Genomic DNA, 12397 nt, shown 5'->3' on the forward strand with positions numbered 1-12397 from the left:
GTGTGCCACCAGGGCTCCAGGGAGGGGGGCGGGTGTCTCCCTGTGCGAGACCTCAGACACAGACCCACTGCTCAGAGAGGTGTGCCACCAGGGCTCCAGGGAGTGGGGGGGGGGTGTCTCCCCGTGCACGAGACGCACTGCTGCCTCAGGCAGTGCTAACCACTCCCATGGGCTACTTACATATGCACCGGCCCTGCTCGCACCCAGCTCCATCGCTGTCCTGCGGGAGCCAGAGCTCGTGGGTGCAGTCCTGGATTCCCTCCAGGAAGCACGCTTTGGAAGCATTACTCCTAAAGCGAAAGAGCTAGAAGGTGGACACACTGCTTGGAAGCTAGGGACTGTCTGAAACAGTAACTACACTCTTACCTCGTGAGACTTACTTCAAAATCTACATCTCAGGGGATTACGTACCGTTTCAATGGTGCTGAGCCTGGTCCATCGCGTGGCACTGTCAGCACTTGTTGGGGGCAGGCCCGTGGGTGGTGGCAGAGAAGAGTCCAGGCTTCAGTGGTCACTGGGACCTGGGAACCCTGCCCCGCCCCGCCCCCCTCAGATCTTCATTTTGCCCCGTTTTTCAGTTCAGCTTAGAGACGGAAGGTTGCCAGCAATGCCAGCTGCAGGCATTGCTTTCTGAAGTAAATTTGACATCAGGGGTGGTCGTTAGCATCAGAAATCGCTTTAGGCAGTAAGTCAATAGAGGGTTGGGCGGACTGGCAATCTGGCATAGGGTGTCAGGCATAAGTGATATGCAGGCAATGGAGGCTGTGATTCTACTTTGACATTTTTATTTCTAGATAAGGATATTTCAAGCATAAACAATCCTCAGGTAGCCCTTCATGTTGGCACCCAGCCACCCATGTTGACCCGTTTGTTTTGGGGGTTTTTTGTTTTGTTTTTTTCAATTTTAGTCCAGTGGCCTAAGGGATTCTCTCCTTAAGGATACCGAGTGTCAGCTGCAGACATTCATTTCTAAGATAAAATTTGCATCTATCTTCCTTTCCCTGCCAGCTGCCTCTCCCTGTGCAGGCCCTCACATGTGCCGTGAGGCGCTGTGTGCCCTTCGAACAGTAGGTGGCCAGGCTTGGAGAGCTGTGCTTAACAGACAGCTTTTTCAGTAGGTTCAGAAAAGCCAGTTGCCACCTGCTAACACAAGTGTGGGCTCGGCAGTCACAGCAGCGTGTGCGTGTGAGGTGTCTGACACAGGCTCTCTTCACGGCTTTCCCTCGCTTGCTTTTCTGCCTTTCTTGCCTCTTAGCGCTCATCGGTGGCCCCTGCTCTCCAGCCAAGGCCACCCGCCAGCCTCCTCTGCACCCACTGGCCTAGCTCGGCAGCTCTCGTGCACCTCCTCCTCTTGTGCACCTCTACTTCATCTTCCATGGCATGTGCGTCTTTACAGACACACAATTCCACAGTTCGCCTCCTCCTTGACACCCCTGCGGAGTACCCCTCTCCCCGTGATTCATGCAGCGGCCGCCTCGACATACAGTAGCTTTGTGCTTGCATTTCCTCCTGACTGGTTATGTGTATGAAATACTATCTTCCCAACTAGATTGTGTCTTCTCCAGCCCCACCCTACCCCTTCAAAGAAACAGCAGGTGTTTCTGAAGTGCCGGGGTGCCTGGCCTCGTGCTGGGGGCTTGGGAACAGCAGTGAACGACAACAGCAAAAGCCAGGCCTTCTGCCTCAAGCCGCTTACAGTCCTCAAAGGACTTTCTATTCCACACAGTCAGCAACTACTGCGCTGCCTGATCTCTGGTCATGCACTCGGGACCGTACCTCAGAGTGACTGACCTGGCGTGTCGTCTGTAAGGTAATGATGACATGTTGAAAGCCAGGATGCCCTCAGAGCCAGAAACGGTGCAACTGGACAGCTGTTTGATAGACCTGTTGTCCCATGCTTGCAACTCCCCACAAAACCAAAACACCAAACTCCGTGCCATCGAGTCAGTGCCGACCACAGCAACCCTATAGGAGAGGGTGGAACTGCCGCGTGAGTTTCCGCAACTGTACCTGGTTATGGGAGTAAAAAGCCCTGCCTTTCTCCTGCAGAGTGGCTGCTAGTTTCAAACTGTGACCATTGCAGATTGCCACACAGACGTAACCATTATCCCACCAGGGCTCCCAGCCGAGTTTAACTCCCCCAGCACCCACAGCTGTTGGCTGAGTGTGTGTTCTCTCTGCTCAGCCCTGTGAGTCCCGTGCTGCTCACTCCTATCTGTGTGAAGGGCCAGGGTGGTTTTCCTCGCTTTCATTGCCACTGTCATACACGCGTTCCCCATGCTCACGAGTCAGCGCCCGTTGGAGAGACCAGCGCACCGGGCTCATGCTCAGGTGCCACAACAAGCTCAGGTTACGATCAGAAGGTGCAAATGCAGTTTATGTGTTGATCTGCCAAGGACCAGAACAGCAGGCCACAAGCCCGCTTTGAGATGGAACTCAGGCGTGGTCTTCCCAGACCACACGCCAGCCAGATACTGTGCTCCGTTCGTGGCCAGGGAACATTTTACATCAAGCATTCCTGTCGATCTCTGTCCTGTGTGTGTGATCTGAGACTTAGGAGGCCTGGGCCCATGTGGTAACCCCAATGCCTGTTATCAAGTAGGTGGCCAATAGGTGTTTGTTGAATAAGTGAAAATACAAGCCCCACTGTGCTGGTGGTGAACATTAATACTAAACGGACTGCAACACTGTAGACAGTTGCTTTATTACTGACAGCCGCAGGGGCAGGTCCCAGTTTGCACAGATGGGCTTTCTACTCCCACGAAGAGAGTTCGTCTCGGAAACGCCCAGCGGCAGCCCTGCCATGCAGTGTAGAGTCACCACCAGTCGGTGTCCACTCAAGGGCAATGAGTCTGGCTTGATTTGTTTTCAGTGCCTGCTGCCTCCGATTGCTCCTGTTCAGGATTAGGCACCTTGGTCATAGCATTTAATTCTGTATTGTCCTCTTTGTTAAATGTTTTCTGTATTTAAAAAAATGCAAGGTTTTCTCCCTTAACTCTAAGCAGCTAGCTACCCATTTGCTGCTGCTGCTGCTGCCGCCACCGCTGCTCCATCCACCACCCACCACGGTAGCATAGGGTTAGAAGTGTGATTTCAGACAGCATTCTTGATAACCCACACAGAATCAAATGTCATCATAGCCAAGAAAGGCTAGAAAACTGACAGGACCATAATAATTAAAGAGAGCTTTGGAGAAAGGTACTTCTTATATGTATACATACAGCGTGTATATATATGTACTTATATTTATACATACAACGCGTGTATATATATTCTCTGTCTGTGCTTTTGTGCCTGTGCCTTCAAATCGGACTAATTTCAGTCCCTTGTATTCATCCTTCTCAGCAATTAAGTGTAAATTTCTTACAGGATACAGAAAAACAAAAGGGAAAACAAGCCATGCCTGAAAAACATGAAAATGAAGCAGTGAAGCAAAAAAGCAAAAAGCTCTTAAATGTTAAAAAAGAAATCCCCACAGATATGAAGCCCAGGTAAGGAGAACAAGTGAGTTCGGAGAATACGGTGTGTCCACAAAGTTACTGGTAAACACCAGGGCCTGGTTGCTCACTTTGCGTCCTTGTTTTCTGCAGCAAAAGCCGTGTTCTGCATCACAGTGCTCTTGAGTCTGGGGTGTTTCGTTGATCTTTTGGTGAGGGCCCTCTGTGTGTCCACCGTGGACAGTGTTTCCATGATGAACATCGTAGTGTGCAGACACTTGGCCGCCCTGATGTAGGGTAGAGACAGCCTCATGCTGCTGGCAGCAGACAGGAGCCCACAGAGCATTTTAGGAGGCGCATGGAGGTTGGTCATGTGTGTTAGGCAGAGCCCAGAAGTGACCTTGATGGCCTGGCCACAGCTACTGATGTAACTTCTCTGCAGAGGGGCTTTGAATCTGCTGAGTCGCTAACCCAGCGCTGCGGTTGGGATCTAGAACTCTCTGCCCTTAAACACTGAAAGAGATTATTCTTACCTGCTAAGTTTGCAGGGCCCATATAACCTTTCAGATAATTCTACCAGTAAATAACTTCTGTTCAGTCCCCATAGGAAAGGCTGACTGCAAAATGTTGTCCTAAGTAGGTGAATGAGTCAAATAGCTGTGTTACTGATTTAGGTATTTGCACCATGGGTCGTTATCCACCTAATGAACTAATTGTGGTTTTAGCATCACTGATAATGCCCTTCCTTGCTCAACAGATAAAGCAGATTCTCGGTATGGAAGCCACGTTTGCTGTCTTCGGTGGTGGGTGGCCATTGGCCCAGTACATCTAAGACAGTGGGGATAATTTAAAAGGGAGACATAGCTAGCTGGTCAGCAGTAGAACAGGCCTTAGATTTGAAAAAGGTCTGTCCTCATTCTGATTCTGGAATTGATGCATGAGCTTTAACATAACACCAATAACCTACACTCTATCCCCAACCCTGGTGGCTTGGTGGATATGCATTAGGCTACTAACTATAGGGTCAGCAGTTCAAAGCCACCAGCACTCTGAAGGAGGAAGTTGAGGCTATCTGCTCCTGTGTAGATTGACAGCCTCCTTAAACAAGAACCTCTCCTCGGCATGTGGCTGAAGGCCCAGGGTGTGATGACAGCATTGTATTAGCCTGTCAGGATGGCATGCGCTGTCTGCCGTAAGTACTTCAGGTCTGCATGGGGAGACGGGGGCATGGGGGTGGGGGGGGCTGGTGTACACACACACCCCTGAGCCCCGACCTGCATGTTTGCAGCCAAGGACCATGGGGTAGTCGTACCTACCTCTACCTCTACCTCTACCACAGCCCCCAGAAGAAAGACGAAGCTTTCTACTCCCATGAAAAGTTACAGTCTCAGAGTTATGCTCCGTTAAAATTTAGCTCTGCTGTGTCCGATCCATGAGTTAGAATCTACTCAGTGGCCACGAGTTAGGGTTTTCGGTTCGGTTTGGTTTGGTTAGGGTTAGTGTTTTAGCACCCCAGGACAGTAATGGCTACAGATTATTTTTGTAGGCTTTTTCAAGGGGCTTGGGTCCTTGATCATATACAAAGTATATGGGGATTGTATATCCAAGAACTTTTTTAACTGCTTTTATACCTGCAGATCTTGTGAGAGGGTGTGATAATTCTTGCCACCACACACTTTACAGCATGGGCTTCTGGGGGTTGGAGAAGCCACCCTACCGGGGACACTGCCACCAAACTTGCCCTGTGTACTGGCTCTGCTCCCCGAGGTCGGCGGCCGAGACCTCGTGTTTGTAGAACGGATAGTGTATGTTAACCCTAGCCGCATCCTCTTTTATCAAGCCCTGTTAGATGTTCATCTTTCTGGCGAAGCAGTAAGTTGACCGTCACCTACTTTGTAGGGTTTATACAGGCTTCACTTCAGTGCCGCTGACTGTGTAAGGACTTTGAGCTCCCAAGTAAGCTGCAGGCTAGAGTGACCATTGACCTTCCTTACTGCCAAACCCACTGCCATCAAGTTGACTTTGACTCATGTAGGAACTGGCAGCCTCATCTCTCCCATGGAACAATTGGTGGATTTGAACTACCAACCTTGTTGTTCACAGTCCAGTGGTTATCTCTGTGCCTAAAGACTAAATCCTTAAAGGTTAAAGAATTCATGGAACTCGTGTTCTTATTAATGTGCTGGTGGAGCTAGAGAAAGGGCCTAGACACAATCTTTGACTTTACAGCCCCGTCCTCTCCCATTCTCAGCAATTGACTTCAAATAAATGATTTCCCCCCTCCAAAAAAAAACCGTAGCATGGCATCGGGATCAGTGGAAGATTTATGAACCACTTGGGATGTGCAGATGACGCAGCATGCTTGCTGAAAGTGAGGAGAACATGAAGCCCTTACTGGTGAGGATCGGTGACTGCCGCCTTCATCATGGAATGTCCGGTAACATAGATAAACCCATAATCCTTACACTTAGTGAGTAGCAGTGTGGTAGATGGAGAAAAGGTTGACGTCGTCAGCCACGTCACTTTCCTTGCCCATAGCAGAAGCGGTGGAAAAATCACGTGACTGACTGCTCCTGGCAAAGCTGCAAGAGGTCTCTTTGACTTGCTAAAAAGTTAATGATGTCACTTTAAAGACCAAGGGTGAGCCTGACGCCAGCCACGCTGGTTTCAACCTCGGTGAAGGCTGGAGAGTGGTAAGTAGACTGGTGAGGAATTGATACCTTTGGATGATTGCATTAGCTGGAATCTGCCAGCGGACTGACAGAAGGAAGCACAAGTCTGCCGTGGAGGAAGTGCAGCTGGAAAGCAAGAATGATGAGCCTCTGTCTCTCAGACTGCAGGCATATGTACTCAGGAGGGCCCGGCCCTGGAGAAAAAGACTACCCTCAAGATGGGCCGACACCATGACTACAGCAACAGGCTCACACACAGCAACAGCCGTGAAGATGCGCAGGACTGGGCGTGAAGCTGACACTAGAGCGTCTCCCAACAGGCGTGCGAAGCGTGGAGCTGCAGTGGCAAAAACGTGGGCTGCCCATTTTTTCCATCATGCCGTAGACTCCACACGGCACCACCCCACCCCCAGGACCTCAGCAGAAGCAGGAGGGGCCCAGGCAGCCCTTGTTTAGGGTTCCAGCTCTCTCCTGGATCCTTTTCCTGTTCATTTGATTTAACATTTTATGTGTTCTTGTAAAGTAAGTCAAAGGCATGTACGTGGACTCATCAGACACTCTAGTAATGTGCTTGAATGGGACCACAGGTCGTCAGCACAGGGAGCGCCCAACTCTGTTCTGACCATGACCCTGACTGCACTAAGCACTGCCTCCCCACCCCTCCCCCTCCCTGAAAGAGCAGGCACCACGTCAGTACAACCAATCAGCTCGGCATCTGCACCAACTCTCTTGCACCCTTTCAGGAAGACAGGCTGAAGTTCAGCTGGTGCTCTGTCCATTTACTCCGAAACTTTTTTTGTTGTTTAAGGTTTCTTGATAGAGATCGTCTGGCTTAATTTAGGAAAGTATGAATGATCAAAATTAAGATTGTTGTCTGGCACCTCTTTTCTTAAAGGCCTATTAATTTGACAGTGGTACAGAGCTAAGCTTTATATAAATAGACATTCTTTCCACTTATAAATGAGTAATTCAAAAATAACTCGCACATGCATACCACCTCCACCACCATAGGACTAAGTGTGTCGTGAGGGCCTTGTCACTTGAAAGGATGGAGTTTTCACGGACCCGTAAGTCTGAGAAGTGTAGCGGCAGGCCTCGCCCCGAGCAGTACCGAGTGTGCACTCAGTCTGTTTTCCTGCTTACATCCCAGTTCCTCCGTCTAACAGAAGGTGCCTTCCTCTTAGCTCTTCACTAATTGCCAATAGCATCCCTGTTTGTTAGAGGAAAGTTGTGAATTATAGATAAATGGGGACACACCTTGTTACTCCCTACTGTCACCTGAGTGGGCCCTTTTCCATGCAGCAGTGGGTCCCCGTCCTGTGGCCCTGGTTGCACTACCCACCTGGTAAGGAAGGGCACCTGTTCCCCGTGCGCCCTGCGTTGACTAGTCCTGCTTCCCACCCGGTCCTGCCCGCCTGGTCCAGAGAGATGACACTCTCCGTGCTGTGCGGGCTCCGCCAGTGGTTTGTTGTTGTCTTGTGGGGAGGTGGGGGAGTGGTTGCCATGGTGCCTGGGATCTCTGGAAGGTGTAAAGCCTCTGACGTTTGGAATCTGGTCAGCATTCGTGCTAGAACCTAGTGGAAACGGGCTGCTGGACCCTCAGAGGAACTCAGAATGGGAGGTGAAAATGGTTGCACGAGCCAGAACTTGTCATGAGCGTGTCACTAACCTGTCCGTGCAGAAACTGTTGAGTCGAGGTGCTTTGCTGTGTACATTCTCAACAACAACAATATCAGTGAATTTTAGAGGGTCGGGGCGGATTGAAAGGAAAGGGAGGCGTGCGTGGTGTGGTGGGAGGAGCAGGAAGGGCACTTCAGGTGTGGCACGCCCAGCGTCCCTCCACGGCATGAAAAGGAAGGGCCGGGCGCAGCCGTTCTCGGACAGCTTTTCCATGTCACCAAGGGTGGCGCTCCCTGGCGAGTGTCGGAGGTTCCTCTCAGCCTTCCCTGGGAGATGGCTGAACAGCTGGCGTCGCAGAAGCTCCCTCCCAAGGCCCACCCTTGCTCTTGGTGTGCCTTTCAAGCAGCTGCTCTGCACAGACCGCCCTTGAGGCTGGTATTGTGACAGTGCAGCGCCCTCTGGTCAGGTGGACCCTGGGTTTCCCCAGAGGTCACCAGCAGGAACGGCCCCGGGCACACTTCACATCTACAGGACATGCAAAGCCCACGTGTGGTGTCGTGTGCGCGTGTTTACTGTCGTAAGCAAGCCCTGATGGTGAAGTGGTTCATCACAGCAGCTGACCAAGAGGTCAGCAGTTCGTACCTAGCAGTCTCCCTGGGACGAAGAGATCACAGCCTGTAGAGATCACAGCCCTGGGAACCCGAGGAGGCAGCTTTACTCCCACCTCTCGGGTCTCTACGAATCGCAGTCAATCCTGCATAGTGGAGTGGGTTGGGCTATTCTCCAAAACTGGCCTCAAAATCCTTTAGAAAGCATCTAAGATCACGTAAAAAAGAAAACACAGTATTTAAATGTTTTTCCTAGGATTAGTTGAAGAATAGGCAAAAATTCATTTCCCCCCAATCGCCCTCCGAGTCACTAGAAGAACCCGGTCCCCCAGATCTGCAGTGGGACACAGATTCTGTGGGCTTGCCGTGGCTGTTCTTACCCGTCCCTGTGAGAAAAAGTGTTCAGATGCCCTTTGGTGCATCTCCACATTCAAGAATCGTGAGTGGCCTAGGTGCTGAGAGAGGCTCGCCCACACGCAGAATGACTGCCCAGCAGCCCAGAGTGGGCCGTTGATGCAAGGGGTTTTATGTACGTTGCCTGAGGTAACCCCCTTTGTCAGCACTCAGAGGGAAAGTACACCGAGTCGGTGGAACAGTCTGAGCGGTGGTCTCAGAACCTGAGTCGGGACCGTGGGTACATGACAAACCAGAGCAGGGAATTGACGTACTGATGACGTCTCTCCTCGGCACCAAATGCAAATGGATAAAGTTGAATTTCCTGTCACACTTGCCTTTCAGTTCGGTAGAGCTACCTTATACGCCCCCGTTGGAAAGTAAGCAACGTAGAAACCTCCCGACCAAGATTCCGCTTCCAACTGCATTGATGACTGGATCCAAGTCACGAAATTCCCAGAAAGCGAAAGGTATTGTTGTTTTGCCCATACACATGTTCTTCTGAATGGATTCTGAGCCACCCCTGGTTAGCAGTGGGTAATCAGCTGTAATTATAAGTCACATAAAGGCTGCAACTGCTCTTCTCGTTGGAAGGCTCATGGCAATAGGGCTGAAGGAAAGAGACGGTCCTCAGGCAGCAACTTCCTCTTCTGATTTTTGCACAGGTACAAGTAAGTTAGCGGACAGCAGGCCGCCTGCCCTCGCCAAATTCCTCCCGAGCAGTCAAGAACTGGGCAACACGAGCAGCTCGGAGGGCGAGAAGGACTCTCCTCCCCCGGAGTGGGACTCTGTGCCTGTCCACAAACCGGGTAGCTGTAAGTATGGAGACCTAAGAAACGGACACGCCCCACTTAGCACAGCGCCCCCACCTGTAGGGCATGGAGTTGGTTCCGCCTCCTAGCCACCGGGGTGCAGCAGCAGGAAACGCGCCCAGGCCTGCCCGTCCCCTCAGAGTGGCTCTGTGGGAGCCCCTTGTTGCAGCGCAGTGTCAGTCCCTCCCGGCGAGGGCCTCCCTCAGCCATTGCCCCTCCGCTACCCTGCGTACCGTTCTCTTCCCGAGGAGACCCTGTCCTGTGAGCGTGCAGCCCGCTGTTGGACAGGCTGGCCAGGGGTTGAAAGTACTGCTAAGCTGAGACCCCCACGTGGAAAGTGCTCACGCCCAGACATCAGCAGTGTGTGCGCAGGAGAGCTTGCTCCCCGGGAGCCAGGACCCCACACCCCACTGCCCAGTGCTTTGTTATGGGGGGGGGGGGGGCGTAGTTAATCATACAAAGACTTCCCTAAGTAGTTCTCGGCGAACTCTTCCCACTACGTGACCTCGGGCCTCAGTGAATGCACAGTAGGTACGGGCTCCAAACATGGAGAAGGCTCTTAGACAAGAAGCTTCATGACCTCCAGCAGCGGACAGACAAGAGAAGGGACATGAGAGGCCCAGGGTGTAGCCTTAGGATGGACTTGTCCCCACTCACTGGGGGTTGGGTCGACCGGACCGGGTCTGAGGAAGGAAGACGAGCAGGACTGGGCGTGAAGCTGACGCTAGAGCGTCTCCCAACAGGCGTGCGAAGCATGGAGCTGCAGTGGCAAAGACGTGGGCTGCCCGTAGACTCCACACGGCACCACCCCACCCCCAGGACCTCAGCAGAAGCAGGAGGGGCCCAGGCAGCCCTTGTTTAGGGTTCCAGCTCTCTCCTGGATCCTTTTCCTGTTCATTTGATTTAACATTTTATGTGTTCTTGTAAAATAAGTCAAAGCCATGTACGTGGACTCATCAGACACTCTAGGAATGTGCTTGAATGGGACCACAGGTCGTCAGCACAGGGAGCGCCCACTTTACTGAGCACGTGGTCCCTCAACAGGGACCGGGCTCCCCAACACAGAGAGTGCTACAGAGAGTACCCCTGGGGCACAAGTGGGGTGCCTTGGTGGAGAACTCGGGCTGTTTGGCCTGGGGCAGTGTACATGCCCCATGTGCAGACTTGGGTGGCGACACTGACCCCAGGGTCCCCCTCAGAGGCTTCACCTTCAAAAGAAAGTAAACCCATGACCGAGGGGACTTCCAACGCGCGCCCAGCCCTGGGCACACCTGCAACGCAAGCCCCATCACGCAGACAGGCCTTCCTTTGGCCTTGAGGACTTCAGCGGAGCAGAGACGAGCGCTGGAATCTGCCTCGTCATTCTCGCAGAAGGGCTTGAGAGTCAGATGTGCTGCCGAGAGCGCAGCGGGTCGGGAAGAGTGGAGATCGAGCTGCCACACTGATGCAGCCTTCTGTTTCTCACCCACAGCTGCCGACAGTCTTTATAAACTTTCTCTGCAAACCCTCAACGCAGATATCTTCTTGAAACAACGCCAGACCTCACCAACACCTGCCTCGCCCTCACCTCCCGCCACCCGGGGCAGCTACAGCAGCATCGTCAACAGCAGCTGCAGCAGGTAGGACGGACGGGGTGCACGACCAGCCCAGGGTCGCCCGCATGGTGGGCTGGCTCCTCTGCCCTGCAGCCCCACGCTGGTTTCTCTCACCACTGCGATGGCATACTTAAACCTGCTGCCATCGAGTCCTTGCAGGCTCATGGTTAGCCTGCAGGACAGGGTGGAACTGAGGCTGTCGCCCTTTACAGGAGTAGAGAGCCCCTTCTTTCTTCCACACATTAAAGTGATGGTCTAACGTCCAGTGGTCAGTACACCCAGCCAGCACTGAGCATTACCTCCGAGGAGCCCTGGTGGCATAGTGGGCGATACACTGGGTGACTCATCGCAAGATCAGCAGTTGGAAACCACCAGCTGCTCCTCAGGAGAAAGGCAGTCCCAAAACCCCAGGAACAGGTGCACCCTCTTGTGTAGGGTCGCTGCGAGTCATAATCCAGGAGGAGTTTTTGCCTCCACTTCGCAGTTCACGGGTACCTTCTGGAGCCCTGCCCCTGCATGGTGGACTCCTGGCCGACCCCTGACCCGACTCGTCCTCTTCCGCCTGGTCTTTGCCTTATCTCGGAGGTTTGTCCGGGCTTTGTGAGGACTGACCGTGTCCAGGGATGGTCCCTGGCCCTCAGTTACTGTTGTTTAGAGGAGGTCCTGGCAGTGGTGGGCGAGGCGCTGTGCTGGGCAGCTGATGCTCACAGGCAAGGGGGCCAGGCCAGGCTCTGGGGCCTGAAGGCTGTTGGCCTGGCACGCCCACCAGAGATTGCCCATCTGGAGGCAGAAAGGCTGCAGTGACAATGAGCCGCCCCACCACCACCTCTCCCGCCCTGCCGACTGACCCTGGCCGGGGCGATTGCCACAAGACCTTGCTTCCTCCTCCCAGCAAATGTAGTCAGGCTACTGGACCCAGGTGGCCCTTGCTGTAGTAACCACCTGACCATCCCAGTGGGAAGGAGACTCCAAGAACTGAAACCCCTCACAGGCGCGCGACCAGTGCCCTCGGCTCCCCACTCCCTGTTCTCTGCCCAGTGCTCCCTATCACGTCACCTGTCTCTAAAATGTCCCCTGTTTCCCTACACTGTCATCCCTAACCACATCGATTTATAGTCAGTATTAGTTTCAGTGTGCAAGGTCAGTCGTTCAAAACCACCAGCCACTCCAAGGGAGAAAGGTGAGGCTTTCTGGTCCTATGAAAGAGTTCCAGCCTCGGGAACAGGCAGAGGCTACTCTGGCAGTGAGCTTTGTTTTCTT

The 12397-nt window shown here is 52.8% G+C and overlaps 1 protein-coding gene across 1 annotated transcript in view; it reads left to right on the forward strand.

The window, feature by feature from the left end:
• TMEM131 (transmembrane protein 131) overlaps positions 1–12397 on the forward strand; it is a 130958-nt gene that overhangs the window by 114469 nt on the left and 4092 nt on the right. Inside the window, exons 33-36 of the mRNA XM_045283831.1 lie at positions 3370–3491; positions 9076–9200; positions 9396–9545; positions 11014–11161. Coding sequence (XP_045139766.1) covers positions 3370–3491; positions 9076–9200; positions 9396–9545; positions 11014–11161 — 545 coding nt within the window. The remainder of the gene's footprint in view (positions 1–3369; positions 3492–9075; positions 9201–9395; positions 9546–11013; positions 11162–12397) is intronic.

The sequence above is a fragment of the Echinops telfairi genome, unplaced genomic scaffold, assembly GCF_000313985.2.
Source record: "Echinops telfairi isolate 266 unplaced genomic scaffold, ASM31398v2 ScPeMD7_7467;HRSCAF=8505_1, whole genome shotgun sequence".
Lineage (NCBI taxonomy): Eukaryota > Metazoa > Chordata > Mammalia > Afrosoricida > Tenrecidae > Echinops > Echinops telfairi.